Genomic DNA, 27997 nt, shown 5'->3' with positions numbered 1-27997 from the left:
ATTAACCCCTGGTGCAGCGTTCTGTCACTATGGTTACAGAATTTGCGACAACAAGCTAAGACTGCGATGAAAACTAACGTTAACGTTACTTTTAACTTTATTTCTAATTTCACGCAATAGAAAGTTCGACAATTAAACTAAGGCTGTAGTTTATTCAATAAAAATCTGTTATAGGTGAGTAGGTGACAGTTCTGGGCTGGCTAACATTTAGTTAGTGCGTTTTTTATTTTTTTAATTAATGTTAGCTTACATGGTAGCTACTATTGTTGTAGTTGCTCCTGTTGTTGGTTTTATTTATGAAATGGTTCTGTGCCGCTCTGTTTAAATCAGTGCAGGTGAAAATGAGGATTTTAACTTCACCCAGTGGCCAAGAGGAAAGTGTGACCGTCAGGAGAAGTGAATCAGCGGATGCTCAGGGGATCGACAGCCTCATCAGCCCGGCAGCACGGGCGGTGTTTGGAAGGGTCAATGTCATTCATCTCCTGTAAGACAGAACTTTTCTTTTTAAAGTGTTTTAACATGCACAACACACACACACACACACAAAGGTCATTAGATCCTTTATAAGGAGCAAGCATGACAAACCATTCCTGCAGGGTACTTAACTCCTCCACTGTCCAGCTGGACTCTTAGTTCACTGGTCATGAAAACAGTGTATTTAAACATATTTTGGTATAATGATGATATGGATATTTGAGCATACAGGTGGATAACAGAGACCTGGATTATTTATGCTACAAGAGTAGTTTGACATGTTTATACAGGCTTTTTGATGTTTTATTCCCACAGTCAAATCTTGCCTTGTTAGTAATCGTAGTAATGATGATATACTGATCGTGTTCTTCCACCATCTTTTTGTAAAAAAATCACTGAATAAGTGCTGTATTGTCATCTGAACATTATTCTCTGGTTCTTGTTTCCTCTCTGCCTCCCTGAATCATCCAGAGAGAAAGCCAATCTAGCCGTGACGCTGGCCAATGAAAAGGATGACGTTCTAGCTCACGCTTCCTTCTTTGATCACCCTGTTGGAGACTTGGTGGATCAGACTCTCTGGGAGCCTTTCCTGCAGAAACACTTCAGAGCTGCACAATGCACAGTCTGTATTAGTCATAAATTCTTACTGCAAAGACCGCAAAGACCTACTGTTGTACAGTTATTTTTTTATTTTACAGGATCACACCAATCTGGCTATATTCTCACGATTTTTCACTATTTAAAGTTGAAGTTACTTCTTACATTAGGTGAAATAAAATAGAGCTGATTCCTGGAGAATGACAAGAAAACTAAAGCTAAATGTTTTTCCCTCTGCAGCCTTTGAACACACTCTTCCTCCACCTTTTTGTGGCACAGCCGAATTTCACCACAGCAAGCGTAAAGGAAATAATGAGGTATGAAAAAATAAATGAATAAAACTGGTACCATTTGTAAGGGTTTTGCAGTATTCTTATATTGAATATTCATTTTCCACATTTCAGTTTCAATCAGCTCTAGTGTCAATCCATAAGAAACCATCTGAAGAATAAAATATAGCCCTGTACATTTGATGTTTTGTGTGTGTGGTGAACACGGCTCTGTCACTGTTCAACTCCCAAATGTCATGAATATTTAAAACTGTTGTTACTCTAAGTTGCTTTGATTAGAAGGAACCACAGAATGTAGATTCCAAAGGGTTAACCCAGCGTTTGTAACTCCCTTCTTGCTGTGCTTCTTTTTGCAGGGCTGTCTTTAATGCAGTCCCAGAGCTTGAATACATCTGCCTGGTCAGCCCGAACGTCAGTGGCTTAGGTGAAGAACTGCGTCAACGTCATTGTTAAGTTCATCGGTTATTCAGAAACTAACTTTGAAGAGACTTACGAGTCTCGTGACTGCTGTTTGTGTAGAGCCAGCACTGGATGAGATGTTTGTGCCGCTGCAGCGCCTGACTGACCCCGGTCCTCAGTGCTTAGCATTCATCTGCGACAGACAAGAGCACTGCCCAAGGCTTCATATCCGCCCAGCCAGGTGATTAGCGAGTTAGTGATAATTGTTAATGTGCACAGCAGTATCAGCGAGCCCTTTCACGTTACAGAGAGTCAGTTGATTCAGTGTGATATAAAAAATATTGATTGGTGGAGCTTTATGGTGTCCTTTTTTTACACGTTACAGGGTTGAAGATCACGATGACATCATGCGCATATTTGTAGAGCAGAAAAAACTACTGTCAGTCCACCAGCCGTACTTCCTGGCACAGCTCATTGAGGCACAAAATGAGGAAAATCACACTGCTGTTTGTGAGGTTTGGTCCAACTTTTAGGCTTTTTCTTATGTAAACTCCAGTGTCATTTTTGATCTTAGCCGAACGGTTTTGAGCAGTCGCCCGGCGAAGCTATTAAATTGAGAAAAATTACTGCAGCTCATCCCTCCTTGGCTGTTTGAACTTCTGTGAGTCATTTCTGATCCACTGCTCCAGTCTGAAAGTGATGTAATAGCAACTCACTGATGATGCTTTGACTGACTGTCAGAGACCCCGCTGGGGTCTGTTCCCTCGGGACCTGGAAGACGACAGATCTTCTCTTCCCTCCCCGCCAGTCGGGCTGACATGTGTTCATGGCAGCATATGGCAGATAGGAGCTGATACTTGGCCAAGAAATGCTCTCACTGAACATATTGTGTCCAGACATCTGAAGCATTTTGGGCTTTTTGTCTGAATATGTTCAGCACTCGCAGAACAAACCGTCAAACATTGCCCCAGAGGATTGGCCTCTGATAAATGCCTTAAACTTTATGTGAAGCTACAGAATATGTCTTTTAAATATTTTATTATTTTGTTATCTTGTTTCATCCTGGGTTACACACATACGTGACATTAAGAGGGAAATATGAGCATGACTACATGTATTTGTGTTCTTGTTCTCCAGAGTGACGGAGTCGCCGTCGGGTTCATCAGCGTCACTTCTGATGTTGATTTAAAACAGCTGCACAGCTTCGAGTTGAGTGAGTTCGATGGTTTGTACAAACAAATAAAACAGCAAGAACCTGCAGATGAAATGGAACCCGAAAAAATCCAAACCTCAGATTCACAGCAGGTAACGTGACTGCACTTCTGCACAGGTGTTGGTCAGATAGATAAAGACGATGAAACTTACAGTCGCAAGAAGGAAGCATTTCGGTGGCGTCGCCCTGCTAAAATGTAAAATTGTATTTGTTGTCATTGTCACTTTCGTCTCAGCAGGAGGAGACACAGTCGACTGGAGCAGGTCGTCTGTCAGAGAAATCCAACGCTTTCTGCATTCAGTTCTTCATCGTTGACAAGAATTATGAGATGAGGTAGAGTCAGGATGAGGTCTGGGTGAGGGTGTTAATGAGCCAGCTTTCAGTGTCGGAAAGTGCTGATTTTTGACTTTTCATGATGTTCATTGACAGTAAGAACAATGCAGACTAATAGCTGCCGTATCCTTTAATTCCAAAAGTGATGAACTTCAGTTATTCACATTATTTTTCAAATATAAGTCAAAGGGTCACTAAAATTCATACCCTATATAGATATAAATATATATTTAACATTTTGTGGTAAAATGTGTAATATACAGAATATACAGCACAACAGAATCTGCTGCAAATTACATGTACTTCCTAAAGTTTGTGGAACTCACAGAAATCAGAATTCAAATACCACAAATCGGTTAAAAAAATGGAAATATATCTTAAAACGTATTCCATATTTTTTACTTCTAATATTTTCTCAGTACATTTTTGAGGAGGTGCTGATGGCAGCTGTCCAGAGTTGCATCAGTCATATGCAGGGAGAGTGACTGTTAGTTGGCTCCCGCTGAGCTCCTCTCACCACCTCCTTACCTCCCAGCTGTTACCGAGTACGAAGTCGAGTCGCTTCCTGCCGAGAGTGAGCATGTTATTAATGAGGGCTGTGCTTAAAGTGACAGCGAGATAGAGCTGAAGGCGAGAAGTTGAGGTGGAGGCAGCAGCCAGATTGGTCGGCCAGTTGTTCCACTGCAGTGATAACTAGCTCTGCAAAGCTCTGCTGGCACAGACATATTTTCACTTAACTTCTTCTTCTTCTTATCGTTATTATTATTATTCTCTTCCAGATCAGTGGACTTTATTCCATATGTGTTCAAACTTTTCCCTGTGAGTATCACCTTTACATGTTACATTCAAGACCTTTGGCTCATGTTCTCCACCAGAAAAGAAGTCTGTGTTTACAAGCTAAAGCCAGAGATGACTGTATCTGGGCCATGAGATGAGATGCATACTTGATAATACTGTATGTGCAAGATGTGTGCCAGGATAAGAAATAAGTCCCAGTATGTGAATGTAAACACAATGTAAATTCCTTTACACACCAGGAGGGATTTCAAAGTTATTGAATCAACTTGATTTCAAGGTTTTGGAAATTTAGAAAGTTTAAGATCTGTTTTTTTTTTTTTTTTAATAAAATACTCAACCAAACTGCTCAGTAAAGTGTTTTGTGTCTGTCTGTCAGGACCTGGACTTCTGCATCATCACTGTACCGACGCCGTCCCCTGAGTTCCCGTTGCTGCAGAGCTTTGTCAGGGTGCTGCACTCTTCCACCAGCTCGCTGCCGCATGAGCTCTACGTCTTCCACCGCACCGGGCTCAGGTGGGTCATCCCTACACGCTGGCGGCTCCACCTGTAAATGAAAATTACATGCACAGACCAGTGTCCCTCTCAGTTTCTCATTGTGTGCTTGTTGCCGCAGGAGTTTGGAGGTGAGGCCGGCTGTGGCTGCAGACCGGCTGGCTGTCTCTGATCTGGTGAAGGGTCTGAGGCTGAACGAGTCCCTGCTGCAGGACCTGGACTGCTTCTACGAGGCCTGCAGAGACCCGGTGAGTCAACACATGTGTGAATGTCTGGGATTCCTTACCATGCTGGTAGGATCCTGTTTTCCCATAGAGATCAGTAATTAAGTACATTATTATCTCTGCCAGATATAAGCCATGAGGGGATCATGCATCTGGTCGTGTGTGTGTGTGTGTGATGTGTTCGCAGCTAATCTCGCCTACTGCTGGACCCATCAGCCGGACATCTTTTGTGCATTCTTATGACTGTGTGTTATTACTCTGAGCTCACATGTTTCGTAAACAGCAGCCAGTGCCTCGTGGTGTATTGTTGCCCTGGGTTTTGCCTCTCAGGCTACAGGCTGCCCTATGGTGGAGCTGGAGGTCTTTTGCAGCCTGAGTGGAATAATAAAGACACTGTATCAGTCACACGCTAGATTCATATTAATATATCTAGACGCATCTTTTTTATTCTTTATCTATGTGTAAAAACTGTGTTCAGTATTATTTGATATATCCTACAACAGACACTGGCCTGTAGAATGGTCAGTGGTCAAGGTCAATCATATTAATTAGCATAAACAGTAAATACAGAAAATATCCAGGTTGAAATTCCAACTGGGCCCCCTTTAACTTTTAAAATGAAACGATGATTATTTTGGCCAGTCAAGTGTGACCTGAGCTGGTGATTATGATTGTCTTGGAATAACGAGGAATATCGCACGTATGCCAGGGAACAGATTGGTGAGAATTCAGTTGAACGGATTTTCCTCTCTGACTGACACCCCAGCTGTCACTGCTGCAGCTCCAAAACTGATAATTACTTTTCAAATGAGAATGCAGCCACTTCATGAGTATTCATGGCACAGGACTAATACAAGAATGTGCGCTCAGCTCGTGCTCAGTTCAATACACACATGTAGATTTACACAGATTTTGCTTTGTTCTGTCAGGAGGGGGTGCCGCTGCAGGCCTTCGTGGCCCAGGTGCACAGTCAGGTGGTGGGGATAGTGATCATGAGAGACGAGCAGGTAGGTGCAGTTTACAAGTCATTGTCCTCAGATGAACCTGAAATCGTCAGTGGTTGTTTCTGGTTTCTGTTTCTAAGAATAGATAAGTGCCAAATTCCATTGAAAACAATTAAAAAACATTATGGTGATTATGACTTGGAGCTTGATCCAAACGAGGGAAGATAAAAGTCCACAAATTAATATATAAATATATAATCATGATCGAGATATTTGACAGAAAACTGATAACAGGTGCCATCCAGAATAGCCGTGTGGTCGTTAAAGTGAATTGAAATTAATCCCTCAATCAACAGTAAATCATAATTTATTCATAATTTCAGTGATGATTCCTTGGTTTTGTCTATTTTATATGATTTTAAATTGAATGTATTTTAGTTTTGTACTGTTGGTCAGTCGAGCTTTTCTGACATTTTATAGTGAATTCTTTCTCAAAATTAAAAATAATTAAAAGATCAATTGATAATAGAAATATATGTTAGTTTAAGCCCTACTGTCTTCACAGCTTTATTGAGGTTGCATTACACATTGACACGCGTTGAAAGTGTACTGAAGTATAGATGACATCAAATATAAAAGGGACATATTTAGGATATATATAAACTTTTGGATCTTAACTAAAAGGGACAATTTAAAAGCAGAAAACAAACAGTTTGTCTGCTCAGCCTGAATATGACTGAAGGAAAGTCTGCTGCTGAGGTGAAGCCAGTTCGTTTTACTGTTCCTTTTTACCAAAAAATAATTGGAAATTAATTTAAAAAACTTGGACAGGTTGCTATAATATGATCAAGATGTTTTTACCCTACAGCCAACAGCAGATTGATTGCATATCCAGGAAATGTTCCTCTTCTCTGGAGTTCATCCACAGAAAACTAACTTCATGATTAAATCTGTCTTTGTCAGGACATCGAGTTCATTCGTGCCCACTACAACATCGAGAAATTCATCTATTTCAGCCATCACCGCTACGAGGAGCACGCTCAGATACGCCACTTTGTCCTCAAATCCTCCTTCCAGCGCTTCACCAAACACTTGTTTAAGGAGGTCCTTCGGCTGGCTCGCAAATCCTGCCTGCACCACAGAATCTACCCCCCCGACCACAGCCAGGAGGTGAGTGCACAGGGACCCCCAGGCCCTTACTGGCCCCTCATCACTGGGCCCCTTCCAGCCTCTGTGCATGTCTGCTCAGATGCACATTGTCATTAGTGTAATGATCCTCAGTTCATACACTGCAAGAAATATCCTCCATGACAAAACATTCAAACTCAAACCCAGGGATGAGCTGACAGAAACTCACTACTACTGCTACTACCACTCACTACGCTGTGGCTTTTTTCAGCCACGTTGTTACAGCCTTCAGAAGTATTAGAAGATGAGGAGCTTCTTTATCAAGCAGTAGTTTGTTTTGCTGACTCCAGAATTATGCGACTCATAGTATTAAACCACATTTGCTGTTACTACCAGTAACTGCAGTTGTCACCACATCAAACCAGGACTGAAATCTTCGAGTTTATGTCTTTAAATTTTCACCGTCAGTCAATTCACACCGGTGCCAACTCTTCATGTCTGACTGATAAAAATTACAGACCTCACTGATTTTCTCAAAGCCAAATCTGCGAAAATGAGAAGTCATCGATAAAGACTGATAGAAGACGTAAGCCATGGTTAGGAGTCTTGATCTTTAAAATTTGAATTAGATGTTCTAGATTAGGACAGACTCTCTGCTACATGGATTTTCCTTTTGTAGTTTTTGATGTTAATTGTAGGTCGTTTTACTCACCAGCTTACTTTAAGTGCCGCCACAACGTCACAACACTCCAGAGTAGACAAGTCTTAAAGTCCAGTTAAGCTAAATTAGCTATAAACTACCATTTGTTTATTTTATCGTGTGATTGATTGTTTGATGTAAAGCTTTGAAGGTGTCTGTCCTTCCTTTTCTTTTCCTGTGACTTTCATTTGGAAGTGAGAACAAATCGGCAGCTTGTGAGATTCAGAAAATGATGGAAACTGTCTCCTGTAGCTGTTCTGGCTGATCAGACGGATGGATTTGTTCTTGTAGAAATGCTGTAGCTTTACACAGGCCATTTTTTGCAGAGCGTGGCCCTCAGCAGGCTGCTGTCCCCGGGGTCGGGGCAGCAGGTGCCGACAGTGCTGCCAGCTCCACCTCTCCACACCATAATAAGACATTTCCTCAACGTGTAGAGGCCTCCACTTCCTCTGCTAATTACCTTCCTCAAACAAGCACCAGACTGGGAGATGATGATGTGCAAATAGAATAATGGCAGAAGATAACCAGAGAATTAGCCGGACTGACCGGGCAGTGGATGAAGCACTGGGTGATGCGCTCCAGGCAGCTCATATCACTGGTGTAAACCTTGCATCATCTAACCTCTTCACCAGAGCTCATTATCACTCTGTCGCCTCTCAGTTGCCTCCAGAGCCCCCACACTGATGCTGCTTAACCTCTGAGGGGATTTTTTATCTTTCTGAGCTCACTGACATCGTGCCCTCTTCTTCTTCACCCAGAATTCCTGCATCCACCATCTGGATTTCATCTTCAACTGTGCGGTCCCCGTCCGCCCGCGACGCCAGATCATCTACCCGCTGGAGGAGCTTGGCATCAACGCCCCTTCCAGACAGATCACCGAGGACCAGGTGGGCACAGCAGCAGCTGGCTGACAGGGAGCAGCCTGCCAGGGAATGCAGATTAGCTGCTGACAGAGGGAGCGCACTGTGACCACTAGGCGGTGCTGTTTCAAAGGGGAAAAGCTCAGAGAGGCTCAGAGGATGCTGCACCCTGAGCACATGAATGGAGTGAAGGCTCCAGTACAGAAAACACAGTATGATGGAATGAACGGTGATATTTTATTTTCTATTCCTCGAACAACATTTCCAATGAGTTTTTGGTTCCCTCTGAGCTTTTCTCAGCCTCGTTTCACATTAACAGAGATATTATACCTTTAGTGGGCTCTTACAGTCTGTGCTCTATGGAGATGCATGATCCACAGGGAGCCTTCGAGAAGCCGAATGCAGAGAAATGAGATGTGCTATTTCAGCACCATGGACAATGCTATGGATTTATCACAGAGACCCGCTGGTATGAAAGCAGCACTACTGCTGATAGGCTATTTCAGAACCAAGGTCAGTGCCATGGATTTTACCAGTAATTTGCTCCAACCTCAGATAAAGGATAAAAAATAACAGGAAACCAAGGATAGAAGACGTTGGATGTCCATACGGCCACACTGTTGATGGCCTCTCCTTACAGACGCAGGTGTCCTTCACAGACACAGAAATGCGAAAACGCACAAAAGAGCATCTGAAAATCCACTGGATATTTGGAAAATCTTTACCTTTAAACCGCTGACGTCTTACATATTCTGATGTGTGATGATTCGCACCTTCACTGTCAAGAGTTCATGAGATACTCGAGAGAAGATTTCTGTCATCATGAATCATATCCAGCCGCAGGTTGTTGTAGGATTATAGAATTTTGCAGTTGGAGCTGTGTGGGAGCCCTCAGTGTCCTTCAACCAGAGTACTTTTCAGAAGGACAAACAGTGTCTGACCCCCCCCCCCCCCCCCCCCACACACACACACACACCTGTGAGACATCAGAATTCAGACCGCTGAGTCACACAGTTTTTTTTTCCAAAATTGACAATCTGAGAAGCACTCTGAGTTTTAGCAGCAGCTGGTCAGGCGTGTGGAGGTGAGAGAGCCAGCTTCTCTCTCTGTTTTCTTATTCTTCACTCACCTACACTCGTCATGTTGTGGTCATAAACAAGAGCTTGTTTGTCGCTCGTCTTGATTTCTTAGAATTCCTCCCCTTATTATTGATTACTGTCTCTTGCTCCTCTATCAGGCAGTTACAGAACAGCTACGAGCACTTTTACCAAACCAGCCTTCAAGGTACATGTTTTTCCTCCAGCCCTGAATCTCTCAAAGTGTTTTTTGTTCCGTGCTGAGGTATGTCTCTCTCGCTCAGGGCCAGCTGTCTCTTTCCAGTAACTTAGGCAAATAGTTGAGAGCAACTTCATTTCATCCTTTTGTGATCAGAACCCAAGAACGTGGTGAATGAATGAAAGTGATAATCTCAGCTGTGATAGTTTTCTCTTCTTTTCTTTAAATTCTACCGTTGAGTTCTGTCTTCTGGGTCTGCGTCCTGCACTTCAAATATTTACCTCACATACAGCCGTCCCCTTCAGGCCCGAGGCGTCACTGTGTACACTCACATGTTCATTTCACTCCAACAAACCCAGCCCCCCCCCCCTCACCTCGGGAACACGGCAGTCATGATTTCCAGGCTTCCGTGCAGATAAGAGCTTCGCCTCCGAGCTTCGCCTCTGCCTCCTGATGTCGGCCTCGGCATGATTAATCAAATTTAAAGCGCTGTTCCCTCTGTGTCGGTGCAGGATCATATTACACAGAGTCATAGTGTTTAGGGAAGGTGAGGCGTCTCCGGCGTGATAAGAGCTGCTGCACCTGCTCCACTGCACATGCAGATGAGACGGGAGCTTTGTTCATCTGAATACCTCATCTGGTTAATTCCTGCGGTATTCACATGGATGCACGGTGGCATTTGATTTGCCTACATGCAGGAACAAACACTGGGTTCTTACATATATCATGTAATACACATTTCAAATAAATGTCAAAATACGTCATCTGCATGTCACACAGCTTGAAAGTCAGTGCTTATCTGACACGGTTTGTAGATATCGTTTGATAAAAGTGTTTAAATAATAACATTTTCTTATGAGTATCTCTTACGTTTGTATTCATGACTCAACCTGAAGAGATTCATGAGTGGAACTTTCACTTCCACAACCCTTAAAGCAACTGCAACGTCACTCTAATGAAGCTCATCAGGCTCAAACATGTTTTCAAAGGGCGTCCTGAAACTCTCTGACTGACTTTTCTACGTCATTTTTCGTCCTCAAAACAATGACAAGAAATGGTCAAAAGTAGTAAAAAGAAAACCGTTTCTCAGTTTTAAATTAAAACTGAGGAGTTCTGAAGTAAACATGGCCACCGAAGTATTTAGCTGCTTTTGTTTCATTGTTACAATTAAAAATATTTGTAACGCACATTTCGGCTGTCGTACAGAATAACCATATGCTCTTTTATCTCCCTGCTAATCAAACCCTGAGCCGCGTCTCTAAGTATGTGACAGATGTCAGGCACACAGGCCCTCGTGGAAATTATTTGAATTTTACACAAAGGTTAATTTCACCCTTGGGTTTCCCCCTTTTTCGCTTGATGCTGTTTTCATCCAACAAGGTGCATTGTGGGGCCAATCTGCCTAATTATAGATGATGAAGGAGCCATTAGCTGCCTCAGATCACAGGGCGAGAACCAGAGACGCTTGGCGGCGGAGGAATGGGGAAATTAGAACGCGCTGTTCAGCTAATTCCTGTGGGACTCTTTTGTAATTATTGTGGAAAAGTGTTCCTTAACTGTCAGGTCACATGTTTGGTCCCTGTGTTTCTGTCTCATTACAGTCTGAAGCTGCACTTACAGAGCAAACACTCTTATATTAACACACATATGAGCAGACAGCGGGATGGAGGTAGAAGCAGAAAACAGGAATAAATCCAATTTTAAAAATGGATAAAAACCAAAAGAGCGATTCGAATATCAACACACAGCTTTTCCAGGGTGATGGGACAATTACTGTGTTTATTTCATCTGACAAAGTTTAGAGGCCAGTGTTGCTATAATTCAGAAAAGGCTGCCATGTTTTCTTCAATTCAGGGAAACCACACATCACCCGAGCTTCTCTAGTTTAAGGTGCTGCATCGCCCCCCTCACCCACAGCGAGGGACGGGGATGTTGTTCCAGGTCAGTAAATGATGTGTTTTGCCATCCAGTCACCTAGAAATGACATTCAAATACTGCTTTGCTTTGCTTTGAGGGACACTGATTTGCTCCCTGGTTTATGTTCAGTGTCATTGACACCAGAGAACACATGTCCCCTCCCGAGGCTATTCTCTGTTGTCCTGGTCTAGTCCTGGTCCACATGACATCACAGTTAGGGCTGGTTACAGGTGAAACAGACATGGAACTTTCCACTAGAGAGGGCAGTAAAGTGCTGCTCTTCAGCCTGGTGTGAAGGCTCTCTTTAAGCTGATTAAACGTTGAACCATGATGTCTCTGTTTCGCTGGCCGGGGACCTTCGTCACATGTCATGACTCATCTCGCTCTCCACATGTCCTGTCATCACTCTCCATCTCTCTAAATGATAAAATGATTCATAATACGCAAGTATGCAAATGTCAAACTCACTGTAGAACAAACGCTTGAAGAAGAAGAAACACTGGAGAGGTTTGAAATCGTCCCTCTCATCAATCTCAGCCTCGAGGCGTCTACTTTATCTTCTCTAAAGTCTGATGGTCTTTTGGAAAATCTGAATCTTAGAACCACCTGTAAAAGGACGCCGTTTGATGTGGCACAAACGTGACAGATGACGAAGGTTTTTGCCTGAAAGCTGGACTTCCTCTGAAGCAAAGTGCTTTAATCAAAGCTCGTTATACGTCCTGCGATGTTCAAGTGGGAAAAAATTGGACACATAATTTCTTAATGCTTTTAGTGTATTAATAATTAAAGCTCCGTGCTTTTGATGGATGATTTCATTTCCAGGAAGTGGCACCAGTCTTTTTGGGAGTGAAAAATGCCCTCCAGATTGTCTTCGCTTTGGTAAAAACAGTGAATCTGACTGACTGGCTCCTCTCTGTTTGTTTCAGGCACCCTTTGCTCTCAGCCTCATCAGCAGGAAGTTGACCATGGAGCCAAAGATCACCATTAACGCCAGGATCGTGGTGGTGGGGGCGTCAGACACAGGTTTATCTTTCCTTGAGGTTCTTTGTTTCTGGTGAGTCTGCCTCAGAACAAGCTCTTTGCTCTAATTTTCTCTGTGTATGCTGACCTTTCCTTCATCCCGATGCCTTTGCTTGCTATTCAGGTTGCTTCCCAAAGTCCATTTAAAGTCATTTCCTGTGTCTGTGTCACATGGGTTTTGCCACTATCCCGCCTTTATGTCCATTGAGTAACAATGGCAGAAGTGAACATGACTAAGACAGATTATGACTGATTCTCAGCAACCGCAGTAAATACTCAACCCATTTTTCACAAGCCACATATCCTCAGACACTTCTGACACTAAAATGGCATTTTTCGGAAGAACAACAGGTTGGATATGTAATGCTGAATGCAGGCAGCTAACAGGAGGACAGTCACTTTATCGACAAATGCCAGTAAACACAGATGAGTAATGACATGATGGATAGAACACACAGCTGAAGTATTCACATGATCATGGTTATCACAGTTTCCGATGTGTCTGCAGAGAAACTCTCCAGTGTCCCCACAAACCCTGAACCCAAAGAGAGCCCCACAACAAAGCTTCTCTTTTATTCCTTTATCACCTTTTATTCCAGGAATCCAATCTGTGGAAATGTCACTTGACTCCGGGTCGGACATCTTACATGTTCGCCTTCGTCCTGCCTTTGTGAGATTAACTGCTCCGGCAGATAATAAGAAGCACGGGGCTGCTGATTCAGAACCAGGCGATAGCTGCCAGGCAACCGGGGTCATTGTTTTGTGCGAGTGAGATCTCACAGCTCTCAGAGATGGCGAGGCTGGCACGGCGGTGATGCCGGGGCCGGTGCACGCAGCTGTCTGAGGCCTGGCATTCAGCAGGGCCAGCGCTGGCCCCCTTTAATTAGCCACTCCACTGTTTCCCCCTGTCAGGGATCTGCTGCAGCGATCTGTGTTTGCTGTCACTAATGAGTTGACTAATGAGGCAGTTAGTGTCCGCTGAACTAATGGCGAGGCGGTGACGCATTGAGAGGGTGAATGATGGGTCAGTTTCGGCCTGCTGGGGCCCCCCTTATCAGCCCTGCCCAAACGTCCATCCCCCTTCTCCCCCCCAGCCCAACACAGCTTTCCATGTGCTCATTGAATCCAGCCCAGCAGCACCAGCACCACCCCCCAACTCCATTACTGGCTGGGACGGGGTCAGACAGATAAAGAGCTCTGCGGCGACGCAGCCCTCTGCTCGCTGCGGTCAGGCTGCAGGGTCACCATGGCCGTCTGTCACCGGCTGATAACAGAGCAAATCCACAGCTTCTGATTCAGTCACATCCAGACACCAATAATGGGCCTTAATGCCTCAGTGCTGCGGCATAAATCCACCTTCTGGCACAGATTAACAAGGAAAGTTTAACCACAGTCATTGTCTGATGGCTGATCATTATTTTTATTTGCATGTTCGCATCAGAGTCAGGGATCAAACCGCTGGAGACACAAAGCTAAGAAATGACAGCTGAGGATTCTTTCACTGAACCATCCGTGAACTCTGGTTTGATCAATAAATCTGTAGACTTTACTGAAACGGAATTACTCAGCATTTTCCTTTTTATACATGCTCATCTAGACTCGTAAAGAAACAACTGGTCGATGAATCCATTAGTGGATTGACAGAAAATTCACTTTTGATCATTTGATTTGGATTTCAGATGGTTGGTTGACAAAACAGGCAGTTTGAGGATGTCAGCTTTGGGAAATTTTCTTAGCATATTTTATAGATTAAACAATTAATCAGTTAAAAAAATCAACAGGTTCATGGATAATGAAAACCATTGCTGCAGCAGTAATTTTCCATTTTAGGCTAATCCATTAACTTAATGTCCACAATGCTCTCATACAACCAGAAACGTTAAGTTAACCCAACATCTGCTGGTGGACAAATTTCTGTCCTCTCACTCACAGCCTATATGTCCGGTCGAACTGATAGCGAGTAATTTAACACAACAGCCATCCAACCTATATCCAGTCAGTTTAGCAGCGTTTTGGTGTCTGGTGTTGTAGATCTGTGCCAGTGGGCGTTAATTTAGCAGGAAGCCGAGATAAGAACAGTGCAGGAGGCGATCAGAGGCGTCTGTGTGATAAGGCTGAACACTGCGAGGTACACACTCTGCTATTGACTGGACGAAGGAGCCGGAGCTGCCGTTATCAGCTGTGTAATGTCCTGCAGGCCACCACAAAGGAGGTCATTTGCATCACAAGAGATGTTGTATATTGTGCACAGTAAACACAGAAGAGGTAGGAGGGCAGCTCAGGATTCTTCATGCTCAGGAACAACAGATGCGCCTGAAGGCTGGAGAACGTCCACTGATTCAGCACCTGAGATGTTTTATTTGTGTGTGATCAGTTTGGGAGTTTTAAATGTGTGTCTTCAAGCAGGGAGGAATGAACTTACATACTCCGTAGGTTCAGCTTGTGCCCCTTGAGGTAGTCCATTGTGGATTTTGAGGTGTGTTTAGGATCATTGTTCTGCTGCAGAAGCCGCTCTCTTTTCATCCTCAGCTCTTTTACAGACGGCCTGATGCTTGATTGCAGAATTTGTTGGTATTTAATTGAATCCATTCTTCCCTCGACCAGTGAAATGTTCCCCGTGCAACACAAGCACAAAGCATGATCGATCCAGCCCCGTGCTCAGCAGCTCGAGAGGTGTTCTTTTCATTTTCCTCTCCAAACATGCCTTTGCTCATTGTGGCCAAGAAGTTCTATTTTAACTTCATCAGTCCGCAGGACTCGTTTCCAAAATGCATCAGGCTGTTCATGTTAACTCCTGTTTCTTCATCGCCTTACGAACTGAGGAGGCTGTGGTCTTTCTCCAGTTTTGTTGGCATCAGTTTAATTTTCAGAGGGTTACGCAGCTGCTTAGAGGAATCACAGTATTAATGAAAGCTCCTAACGATGACTGTGATCAAGCCATAGCACTGTCAGGCTAACAGGTGCAACAAAGCTAACAGGACAGTGAGGAAGATGTTGATCAGACAGCCTCTACACACCCACAGAGACGAAGAGGCCTAATCAGTCAGGATAAGTAAAATGAACTGAATGTGTGTAACGCAGGTGTTCAGGGCCTTTTCAACTTTTCAACTATGGGAGCTTTTCTCACCACAAATGTATTTCTGTTATGCACTTTCCTCAGGATCTGTATTGCTGTGCTCTCTTCACCCAGACTACTCTGACAAACATCCAATCCTTGATCTTTCTTAACTCCTCATGTAAGATGTCTATCTGTGCTCATATTCATATATTTTCAGCACCAATAATCATGATATTTGAGGAATGCAAGGGCCACGCGTCTTTGCAGGCGTATCACTGCGTTCATGTATGCTACAGACCTTCCTGTTACATAAAGCAATGTTAAGAGTTTTATTTCATGGTCTTTCTTTTCCTCTTGACATGGCTGACATTAGTCAAGCTTTCTAAACGTGTTTGGATGAAGAAGGTGGTTCTTGCAGAGATGAAACTCGTCCTTCCCCAGAAAACATTCCTCTCACCGTTTCCTGTATGCATTCACTGGATTCTGTATAAAAGCACTCATGCTTTTCAGTGTTGTTTGTTCTCTCGCAGCCCTCACCTGAGGTTCAACAACCTGACCCTCATCTCTACACACGGTTTCCCCAGCGACTGCAACCACGATGATGTCGGATTTCTGTCCACAAGGTCAGGGAATGTAACAGCCATGAAAATGGAAGATTATGTGTTGGCATCTTAACGTGAAATAACTCAGATATATCTCTTAACCTGTGTCACTGCACGTGTAATTAAAGTGAAGACATTATTCACTCCTACATTAATTTTCTTTAAGAAGTTTCCTAGTTGAGTTAAATTCATAAGCAGGTCATATGTGAGGTTACACAACGAATGTCTGTAAACAAAATTCATGGCGATCCATCCGATAGATTTTTCAGTCTGAACAAAGTGGTGGACCGATCCAGTGACTGAGATTGTCATCTCTGGAGCTGTGCTGCTAACATGGCTGAAAACTTTCTTTGTGCTTATTTCAACTGCAACCCATCAAAAAAAAATCAAGCAAAAAATCGACATTCAGCAGCGGTGAAGCTGACATGACACCAGTAGTTTCAGTACATTGAAGACTAGCTTCAGGAAAAATGTTCCCAGCAGAGTCTTCTTGACTTCCTGCAGTCATGCATACAGCAGCAGAGACTTGGCCCAGCTTCCTCTGCACTCATGTGTCAGCGTGGTGACCGGGAAGATGGTGGGCATCAACAGGAAGTCCCAATACGTCCTGGTGTCTGATGGCGGCAGGGTCTCCTACGATCACCTCGTCCTCTGTACCGGCCTGCAGTACCAGGTGAGACAATGAGACAATCACAGAGTTGGCTGTAAGACAGCAGTCCTGTGACACCTTCAGAGAGCTCAGGTGTGATTTCTGTCATCCCAGAAAGTGTTCTGACGTTCTGGTTTCACAGCCTCCATCAGCTGCTTTTAGACGTCAGAATCTGTTGATATCAAACTGTGTCGCTGACTCACTTTAGGAGAGAAGTGCACATTATAAATCAAACCCGTGTGTCATGTGATGCTGAAGGTTCCCTGTCCTACCGGCGTGGATCTGAGCCAACCCGTCACAACCGGCCAGCTGCAGGCTCGGTCCACTCAGCGCAGATACACCGGGCCCGTCCCATCCAACCTTTTCACCCTCAACGACCGCTACGACTGCATGGCTGCTCGCCGCTGGCTGCGTGCCAACTTTGTGGAGCTGGAGGGTAATTGAACACACACACACACACACACACACACACACACACGCATACAGAGCCTAAAATTAATCTGTAGTAGTATGTCATTATTCAGCCAGTCAGCGCTGAAGTGCTCCGGTATAATTAGCAGCTAATTAGCTGCAGAGAAATCTTTCATCTCTGTGAATCAGGTCGGCCTCTTCCATCCATTTTGCATTATCATATCACTTTCTGAGAGCCGGGCTTTTCAGAGCAGGAAAAAATACACAGTGTCATTTAGCAAAATTAATCTGCTCTCTGAAGGAATTGTGCAGTGATCTAGAGTGAGGCTTTTATACACACTAATTAGTTGATCCCAGTCATAAAGGAAAACCATTAATGAATGCAAATTGACTCGAGCAGATACCATGTTTATTTCCATATTTTAATAAACAGCAAATGGAAACAGAGCAAATGTAAATCTAGCACTAGACTAAAGCAGAGTGCAGTCACGTCACTCTCAGCACTCCATGAAGGATGTTTCTCTTATTGACAACAAATCCCATAAAAATATCGAATTTATGTGTTCACTCTCAGGACTTTCTGACTTCCTGTCTGTGGCTCTTCGCTCTAAGCCCATTGGTTCCTTCTGGACACTTAAGTCTTTAAAAACAAATCTCAAATATACAGTTTCTAAAAAGAGTTGGTCGCTGTAGTTTCTATCAAACTTTACTCCAACAGGAAGAAATGGTGCATTTGTCAGGGACTATTTTCAGCCGTGGATTAATCCACATAAGATCGTGTCTGTGTTGTCAGCCTGTGTAAAAGTGTCACTCATCGATGTGTTTTTAATAGTTTTTTGGACAACAGTGGAGCTCTGTGGCTCAAAGGAGGAAGATGCATCAGACTCTGATACACACACTCCTTTCACTCATACAGCACATCTTCAGACCGATACTTGATATGAGATACCACATGGTTCTGATAATTACAGTGACAGGAAATGGAAATAAAGATACAATAAAAACCGTTTTGATAAAACAAATGAGCGAAGCAGCTTCTCAGATCTGACACAAAGCAAGCGGTCCTGATGCACAGGAAGGCAATCAGCCTCTCATGAACAAGTCGAGGCGCGCTCCTTCGTGGAGGTCCAAGGCCTTTATTACAGAGGCTACATGGTTAAAAACAAGTTCCTATTGATCGCATAGCGTTCTCCCTCAGGACCCTGAGCCTTTCAAACTTTCGTACCATCACAAAGTGTTGAGCCTTGACTTTTCGGGGAATTTGTTCCTTTTTTTTTCTGCAGACATAAAAACACATTTCCTTGTGTGGCTCTAGTAGTCATAGTAGAAGCAGTAAACAGGTGAAGTGAGCAGTGCAGTATAGATTTATTGACGAGGAGCTTTGTGTTCTCGTGGCCTTCGGCAGCAGCAGCGCTCCTTCAGCACCACGGACAGAGACGCTCAACAGCAGCCTGTTAAAGCTGCGTTCATCGGCCACATCAGCTGCTGCTCCGTCACTCCAGCTGCTCAGGCCATTGACTGAAGTAAAAGTAGATTACAACAATGTGAAAATACTTTATTTATGAAGTAAACGTGCAGAAATATCACATCAACGTCGAGAGGAAACGCACCCTTTGCCTCGTTAGAAAGCGCTGCACTAGATAACAGCATGAACATTCAGTTCATGCCAGTAATGACTCCATTACAGTGAATGCACAGCCTACAGTGAGCCTACATTAAACAACTTTATATCATGCAAACAAGCAAGTGTTTTGAGATTAATCAGGCTTTATATAACTGATGCTGTGGGGATCAGCTTGGGTCATCTCTCCTTCTTTTCACAGAAGAGTGATCAATAATGACACTTCTAGTTAATCTGTTACATGTGCAGAGGAAACACTTTACTTAACAGCTAATTCAAGCACAACACTGAGTTTATTAGTGTATTAGTGTTGACTTGACGTACATCGATCCCAGGTTTTATCAGAGCGTGTTAGATTTGAAGGGATTGTGGCTAAAATTCAGACTTCCCTGCTTCTTTCTGTTGTGTGTTTACGCAGTATAAAGTTGTTGTATAACCGATGTTTTATGAAGCCCAGCACTAACAAAAATGTAAAAATGCTCAAGTATAAATTCATGCATATATTAGATGTCAGTTTTTGTTGTCTTTGTATCGCAGACCATTGGCATGACGACCCTGCTGCTGCTGCAGGCATTGTGCTTAAGATGTGATTTAATCAGTGAGGGACGAGGAGCGCATACTGGCATTATATAGCAGCTCGTTCTGCAAATTGTCAAGAGGCTTCTCAGAAGAGCAAGTATTAAAGGATGCATTTGCGCAGGAAAAAATCCATTCAGATGTTCAGATTTGTATTGTTTGATTTCTTACTCCTCTCCACGCTCTCCCACGGGCTTCTTGTAAAACATGCTCATGTCCTCTTCCAAGGCTGTTTGGAAAACCTGAGCACAGACTGCTGCTGGTTGGTGGAAAATCTTGGACTGACAAAGGGAAATCATTTGTATCATGGCTGCATGGTGAAAATGAACAGCAAACTAATGTCTTTTTTAGAAATGAATGCTTCATGGTGGAGGTTCAGTTCCTATAAATCGTGTAGCTTCTTTTGTATTTGAATGTTCAAGTTTAGTAGATGAACATCTGCTGTGTCTGCAATCAGAGGCAGATTTATTATTCCTGCAGTGGGTTGTTTGCGTCTGTATCTTTAAGAAAGTACCATTCAAAACGTATGATGTTTAACTTTACCTGGATTTCCACTGATGATGATCATTTGGATAGTGTACAGAACTTTTTCGTGAAAGCAGAGCTGAATGATTTGGGGAAATAACAGTGGAGGAGTGAATAGCAGAGGACGGATTGTCATTGAACTCTAATCATGTCCCCCTCAGGGTGAGTTAAATTTGGAGATTCCCTGACCTTTCCTCTAGCGCCACCATGAGGTTGACTGTGTAACTCTTTCCTGTAAATTGCCAGTTCGTTGACTGAATTTTGGGAAGATAATGAAAACACTGTCCTTCTTGTTTCTTCCTCGTTTCTGTCCAGATAACGCCGTCGTCTACGGAAACAGCATCGACGTCTTCACCACCGTTGAGACTTTGCTCAGCCTCGGCGTCCAGGGCTGTCGGATCCATCTTGTCCTCCCGCCTCCCGAGCCCGGCGCCCCCTGCTTCAGCGACCCTGTTGTCGAGAAGGCTGTGATGACGGCCACGGAGAAGGCCGAGGTCCAGGTCCACCGCAACTGCCTGCTGGCCCACATGAACAACGGAGAACACCTGGATCCTCTCACATGTGTGTCATTCACCACCGACGCAGAGCCTCTCCATCTGCAGTGTGGAGTAAGTTAAAGTTTTTGGTGACTTTCAAAATCCACTGGATGATTTCACTGCTTATCCAGCCAGTTATTAGTTTTTACAAAAGAAAATGTCCTCCAAACAATGGTGGGTGACTGGCCAGCGTGTCTGGTGGAGCTGAAAAGCTCACAAACGACAGGCTGAATTCACCAGCTTGTGGCTGTTGGTTGGATGTTAATTTCCCTCCTGGAAGCAGACTGTGTTTGTCAAACACAAAATGATTTTGGTGTGTTTCCCATTTTCATTGTTTCAGGCTGCAAGACAGGATTCTACTGTCTCTTTTTTTTTTTAATCTTATTTTAGTCTAAGTACCCGTACATGAGGCCTTGTTGTATTCTGAATTTAAGTGCGTATGTTCTATCAAACCATGCAGGTTCCAGAACATTCAAAATCTGGCTCAGCAGATGTTTTTGGAGGGAGGAGATGTGTTCAGCTCATTTGTTAGGCTTTAAGAATACACACATTGTGTTTTGGTGAGAAACGCTCCTTTTCGGGGCACAGGGTATTTCTCCCTGTGGCCACTGGTACAAATTAGTGGCGGCGCCATATCCAGCTTTCTTAATACATCCATGGCTGGACTATTTCTTGGCCTGGGATAGTGGCTTCCTGCAGTCTTGTCGTCACGGTAAGGCTTGCAGACGACCAGCAGAGACTCTAGGAAATCTCCTGAGAAACTGTCCAGCACATAACTCTAAAAAACAATTTATTGTTTTTACACTTGTGTTTATTGTACAGATTAAACAAATATTTTCCATGTTATTTTGTTAGTTTTACACGTTCTGGTTGGTGGATTTTGTTATCTTTGAAGAGACTCATGCTAGCTTTTTCTCAGACTTTATGCTAAGCTAAACTGTCTCTGCAGCTTCATATTCAACACACAGAAATGAGAGCGCCGTCACTTTTCTCATCTAACTCTCAACAAGAACATGAGTGAAGGCTGTTAACACAGAGACACGCTGCGTCGTAAGGAGAAACAGGAGGGAAGCTGTGGGAACACGCAGAAGCATCGCCTCTGGGAAATGTTGTCTGAATGTTTAGAATTTGTACCTTTCTGTACGTCTGTCTCCTTTCAGGTGTTCATTAACCTCTCCAACAAACGAGTCGACTACAACGCCTTCAAGAGCATCATCGACTGCTTCCTGGTCTTTGATAGCAGACTAGTCATAAACACCACTTTCCACACCAGCGATGCAGCCATTTGTGGCGCCGGACCTCTCACCAAATTCTCCCGCTGCTACCATGCAGACGAGTGGTCGCACGCCAGCTTCAGCTCAAAGGAAGTGGGCCAGGACCTGGCGGCCACGTTGCTGCCCCTCTTCGACCCGACGCAGGAGCCTGCGGACGACCCGACGCCTGAGACGGATCGCCTCATTCCGCTGTACAAACAGGCCAAGATTCAAGGTCTGATTTCAAGCCTGGAAAAATATATTTTGTTGTTTGCAGTCCTGTTAAGTCCTGGAGGGAAGCTCAGAGAAGCGGCCCTGTGCTGCTCATTCATGGAGGTTTGACAATCAACCAGACGGACGTTTGCAAAACCAAGCAGTTAGTCTTCATCCATGAAGTCTTTCCTCTTTGAAAACTAAAAAATACACTTAAATCTCACCTTTGTGAGAGAGCTAAACTGAAACGGGTTCGTTACTGCCTCCTGTGTTCAAGGGGCGGGAAAACACTCACTGGTGCTTAACGGTTGGTAAGAGCTGCTTTTGCAGCAGGTGGTTTTTCCCCTAAAACCACGAGGGCCAACAATGAGCCCACTCCACACTCAAACACAGACTTGAACATGTGACACATGGTTTCACAAAGAAAAGGCTTTGAGAACGAAGACTAACAGTTATTATACATCCAGTCAATCGTTCCACCTCCTAAAACAGAGCAGCGCACAGCCGCCTCGATGAGCTGCTCTGTGGGACCTTCAGGGACCGTCTCCTACCAAACGGGGCAAACACACTAATCTTATGTGTTCGTTGTGATGACTGAAGCAGGAGAATGAATGAGAGTGAATGTGATTTCTTGAGCCCTGGATGCTCAGATAAACTCCCACTCCACCGCTCTGTTTTCAGCAGGCATGTTAATAATCATTTTTAAATCTTTCTGAGGTTTATCATAAACACAAAATTCCTCCACACCCATCAGTAGAAGTCAGGAATATGTCCTCAGTGAGTGCCAGCTTACCTCGATCCTCTCCTCTGTCCCACTTCCTGTCTGTCCGTGTTTTTGTCTGCTTTTATCTGAGAGAATTTGCACTGCCAATATTTTTTCATTATGTTTTTGTAGAACATTTTCCAATCTTTCACCCACCCACCCACCACCGATGTTATTGTGGCAGACACTCAAACCATCGCAGGGCGTAACAATGCTGCATTGTGCTGCTGCACATTCACGGAGTAACCAAGGCCACTCCACAGGTTACATAAACACAACAGCCACTCTGCTTCGCCCTTCTCTGGGAGATGAAACACACATGAACTTTTCAATGTTCAGGGTGAGCAGAGATGCCATATCGCCGCCTGCTATCTGAGGTCATTGCCTCGGCTCGCTCTTCCTCTGTGGGTGGATACCGACGGTGAAATGCACGTTATGATCTGCTCTTGTCCCGGCTCTGGTGCCAGGCCTTGTTTCCGGACTGAAACTAATCTTATGAATGTTTTGTTTGCACCTTCTCTTAACAGTGACAGCATGGCAGTACAGGACAGCACATAACAGTTCCAAAGATATTCCACTTGTTTACAACCATAGAAAACTTAGAGAAGCAGCAAATCCTCACATTTCAGAAGCTGGAACCAGAGAATCTTTGCCTTTTTTCATAAATGATTCATTGTTGTTGATCATTTTTCCGTTTTCTTCTGGTATGTTTGTATATTCTATCACAGCATGTGTTTCATCTCCTCAGGTGGGAAGCTGCCTGGAGGATACAACTACCTGCACGTCACCAAACCATCCGCTACCAACCTGCCAGGTCCTCCTGTTAAACATGTAAGGTTCAACATTAATGCACATACACCATCCTGCTGCCCCAAATACTCACCAGAGCACCAAATGTGGATTAATCCGCCCCTGAAAATAGTCCCCAACAAACACACTACTTTCTCCTGTTTGAGTAATGTTTGACAAACACTGCAATGACCTTTTGTCTTTGGAAATCACCATTTATTTGTAAAGACTGGTCTTCAGTGAGAACCAAAGGGCTTGAGATGGAGTTCCAAAGGGAAGTCAGAAGTTAATGGATTGATTTATTGTTGTTTTTTATCTATGTATTTCAGCCTTATCCTTTAATCCATCTCTGACGGAGTGGTGGAGGCTGCAGCAGTTCAAGTCAAAACGCGTCCTCTCACCCGTGTGTGTGTTCGTGTTTGTGGAGTTACAGGACAGCGGTATCGTGACAGGTCGGGTGGAGACGGGGAACTACTTCTGTTTGCAACTCGACTGCTACGACCTGGTGGAGACGCTCACCTGCTTCTCCCTGAAGCCCCTCCCCGTCTCCAATTACCTGAGTCTGTACGGGAAACACCAGCAGCTGCTGGGCCAGCTGTCCACCTGCTACCACCAGGGCCTGATCCAGGACCTGCACAGGTGGGAGACAGAAGGACACTTACTATTCAAATGTCATTTTGAGAGAAGAAAATCTATGTAAATATTTCAGTATTTCAAGAATATAAAAGATATGGACAGGTTAACAATGTTAAAAACTCGGTTTTCATGGGAGGGAGTTTTTAATTGTCATGCCTGTGCTTTTATTTCTTCGTCATATGTTGTTGAAACAACGATTCCTTATTCGACAAAATACCTCAGGACATGACAGAGTAAGAGGAGACATTTCCCTTGATATCATCTTATACTGAGGTTTTTTATGAGCTTCAGCAACTGAGGAGGTAAACAAACAGCAGAACAGGCGACTCACAGGACAATAGAGCTCTAGAAATGATCAGTTTGGTGACTTACATAATGTCTGCATTTAGTTTGTTGTCAACAAAACAACAAACAACTTCTCCAAACTGATATTTTCTGCTCTGTTATCGTGTCTCTGTCTGGCCCCTGCAGCAGTATACCTTCATTCATACACCTCCAGTCATTGTACAAGAATACGTGTTTTTCAGACGGAGATTTTGGCACCAAAATGTAACAGATGCCATGTGGTCAAGTTTTAAAACAGCTGTTTTCATAACCAAGCTCTGTATCAAAACAGGTCACTCTCCCTGTTTTCAGAAAGCTGCTGGCTGTAGAATTGATCAGCATTCATCTGCTGACTGATGACCTCGCACATCAAAATAACACCTAAGTGGTCTGAGCAGGCGACAGAGATTTAGGCCTTCAGTGTCTTTGTCCTCATGCTGTCTGTGTGTTTGCTGGTGTGACTTTGCAGTGTGTGTGTGTGTGTGTGTGTGTGTGTGTGTGTGTGTGTGTTTGTCAAACAGCGGGTGACCTGCTTCTGAGGTTTCAGCACAAATGACCCCCAGATATGGACGTCTATTGTCCCCCGCCTCCTAATCTGTTTATGCAGCTCCCCAATCTGTCTTTGTGGCCGACCCAGGCCGAGACAAAGCCGCAGCCTCCGCGCTGCAGAGGCCGATCCCTCGTCACGCCGCTCACTCGGCTGACTCGTAAAGTCATTGTGGAGGCTGACGGAGCATCATGAGCCGTTAAAATAATTGATTGACCGCGTGGCGGCTGGAGGTTATTCAGTCAACACGGTTAGTGTAGCTTCTGGTGTGTGTGCTTCCTTCAAGGGTTCGCTGATACTGAGCTTCATTTAAAGGGTCAGTTCACTCAAGGACAAAGACAGACAGACTCTCACTTGCCTCTTGTGTCTAGCTATGCAGATAGCCAGCGGTGGAAGGTGTTTTACTTAAGTACAAGTATCAATACTGCAATACAGAAATACAATGTTACAAGAAAAAGTCCTGCATTCAAAATCCTATTTGATTAAAATGGACAAATGGGCCTTGACTGACACACTATATTATATATCACACACAGGTTATTACTGATGCATCAGTGTTATTGTGGCATCATTCTTCAGTTCTCAGTCCACAGCTGTGATATCGGGCAGAGACGCTGCCTTATATTCAGGGGCCGAACAGGTCGGGAACTGCTGCTCTTATGTGTGTTTTTTCCATAAGATGGAAGCTCGACGGGGTCAAATGTGAACTGCTGACACCAGTAATCGTCTGTGGAGAAGCTTCTTCTACAGGCGGCGGTGATGCACTGCAGACATGAAGGCTGTTAACTGCAGGGATTGTTGGGATGTAAACTGTGTAAGATGGTGGTAATAAAAAAGTGTGTGTGTGTGTGTGTATGTGTGTGTGTGTGTGTGTGTGTGTGTGTCTCATGCAGTTTCTTCAGACAGAGCTGGTGTTTGGCCGTTTATCACGACAGATTCTCCGACTTCGAGCAGGAGCTTCAGCAGATCATCTCAACCGGAGTTTGTGCTTTTATTTTCATCCCAAAAATCAACATCCGTCTGACCTGTGTGTCTTTCTTTCTAAACTTTATTTCACATGAATGTCTGTGGAACAAAAAAAACAATGTTAAATGGTGGGAAAAAAAAAATAAGAAAAGATAAGAAAAAGATAAAATAATAGATAATGAATGTAAAATGACAGGAATGAATTGACAGTCACTAATACCAAAACGATGCTTCGTCACGTGTGTGTAACCTCACCTGTGTGTCCCTGCAGGGCCATGAGTGGAGGCAGCAGGCGACGGAGGACGTCCTCCCTCAGGACAGACTTAAAGATGCTGAGACTCGAGCGGCGCTGAGGAGCAGCGCTGTGAAATATCTGACCTACAACCGAAACCTGCTGCCCATGTTCGCCTGCCCGGGACAGCTGTGACATCATGAGTGACATCAGCAAGTTAAGACGGCCTTTTAACCATCCTCAGTGTGTTTACACGGCAGAATATGAAACACACACACACACACTGTTTTTAAATCGTATTGTTGTTCAAATGTGTGTAGAGTTTAAGTTTCTCACCAAAACACTGTGAGGCTGACAAGCGTTGAATAGATTTCATTCCTCATAAAACATTTGAAAAGACACTTTACTGAATGTTTTCATCGTTTACATCCGTGTCTACTCGCTAACGGTCTTCTTCTTCTTTGCCTTTGTTGGCACATGGCTTCTCTTCTTGTTACCACCAGCTGTTGATCAGCCATGAAACCTCTGGCGGGAATCTCTTGTTCACAGTTTTACACATCAGTGTTTTTCCATGTGGCTTATAAATGTCCTCAAGTGATGTCACTCGAGTCAGCGTCAGTCGAAGACTACAAGTCTGAAACTGAATCAGATCTGTTGGAGTTAGAAAGAGGTGAGCTGACCAGACCTCTGCAGCTGCTCTTCATCTCTGCTAACAGCTGCGTTAGCTGCTGCTAGCATCACGAACCCCAATCTCCTGACTGAACTGTCGCTGGTCGAGTTGCATTGTGGGTAAGGCAAGACTTAATTTGACCAAATTAGCATCAAATTTAAGGGACTTTTCAATAACTGAAAAGATGTTAATGTGAGTAATGAGTTCAGTGAACGTTACACATGAAGCTCAGAACTTTAAATGAGTTCCCTGGAAACACTTCCTGTTACAGTACCTGGAAATTAAGGGTTTTGCAATATATATTTATTTATATACTGTATGTATATATATTTATAAAGGACTGAAAGGTTCTCTGATACATCAAATCATTTTGACTTTTACAGGACTTGAAGCCCAGCGTTTCCATAATAACACTCTCTGAGATTGAACAGACAATTTTACAAGTTTTTCCTCCAGTAAACATCAATTTAATGCACTTTTTTGTCAATAATTTGATGTTTATCTGAGTGTGGAAACTCCTGTCTTAGTCTAACGTGAATATGAACAGTTAGTAAAGAGTTCAATACACGTCAAAACAGAATTGTTGCCGTTTCTGGTTTGATTTCCTCCATAATGTGCAAACTGTAACTGTGAGTATGAACTCTGCCCTCAGTGACTCTGCAGCAGCGTGACCAATCACACGGCCCATATAGCGGCTGGAGATGAAAGCTTTGTGCGGGAGGAGCAGGAGGAGGAGGAGGAGGAGGAGGAGGAGGGTGTCACTCTACAGCTGTATGCTAATGAGGCTGAGCTGAAGCCTGTCGGGAAAATAACCGCACACACAACAACATATGTCCGCACCTACAGACAGAAGACTGCTGGTGTTCAAATACCAGGTCCGATATTAGACGATTCATATCCGATCAGTCGCGTTTGAATCGTTACTGTAGAACGATGTAAATCACCAGATTATCTCTGCATGA

At 43.9% G+C, this 27997-nt stretch overlaps 1 protein-coding gene across 1 annotated transcript; it reads left to right on the top strand.

Annotated features, from left to right (window-relative positions):
• The first annotated feature begins 101 nt into the window (after positions 1-101).
• cfap61 (cilia and flagella associated protein 61) lies at positions 102-27997 on the top strand. Its single transcript, XM_076756485.1, has 25 exons — positions 102-174; positions 331-484; positions 946-1096; positions 1312-1388; positions 1718-1785; positions 1881-2001; positions 2146-2275; positions 2898-3065; positions 3209-3306; positions 4086-4125; positions 4481-4617; positions 4718-4844; positions 5750-5827; positions 6728-6934; positions 8351-8479; positions 12571-12698; positions 16253-16345; positions 16829-16997; positions 17232-17409; positions 20422-20714; positions 21803-22130; positions 23620-23702; positions 24088-24299; positions 26061-26148; positions 26405-27997. Exons 2-25 carry the CDS (start codon positions 342-344, stop codon positions 26558-26560), a joined length of 3402 nt encoding a protein of 1133 aa, XP_076612600.1. The 5' UTR covers positions 102-174; positions 331-341; the 3' UTR covers positions 26561-27997.

This window comes from Chaetodon auriga, chromosome 18 (assembly GCF_051107435.1).
Source record: "Chaetodon auriga isolate fChaAug3 chromosome 18, fChaAug3.hap1, whole genome shotgun sequence".
Taxonomy (NCBI): Eukaryota; Metazoa; Chordata; class Actinopteri; order Chaetodontiformes; family Chaetodontidae; genus Chaetodon; species Chaetodon auriga.
Note: the sequence above shows the minus strand (reverse complement) of the source record. Positions and strands in the feature narration are given on the sequence as shown.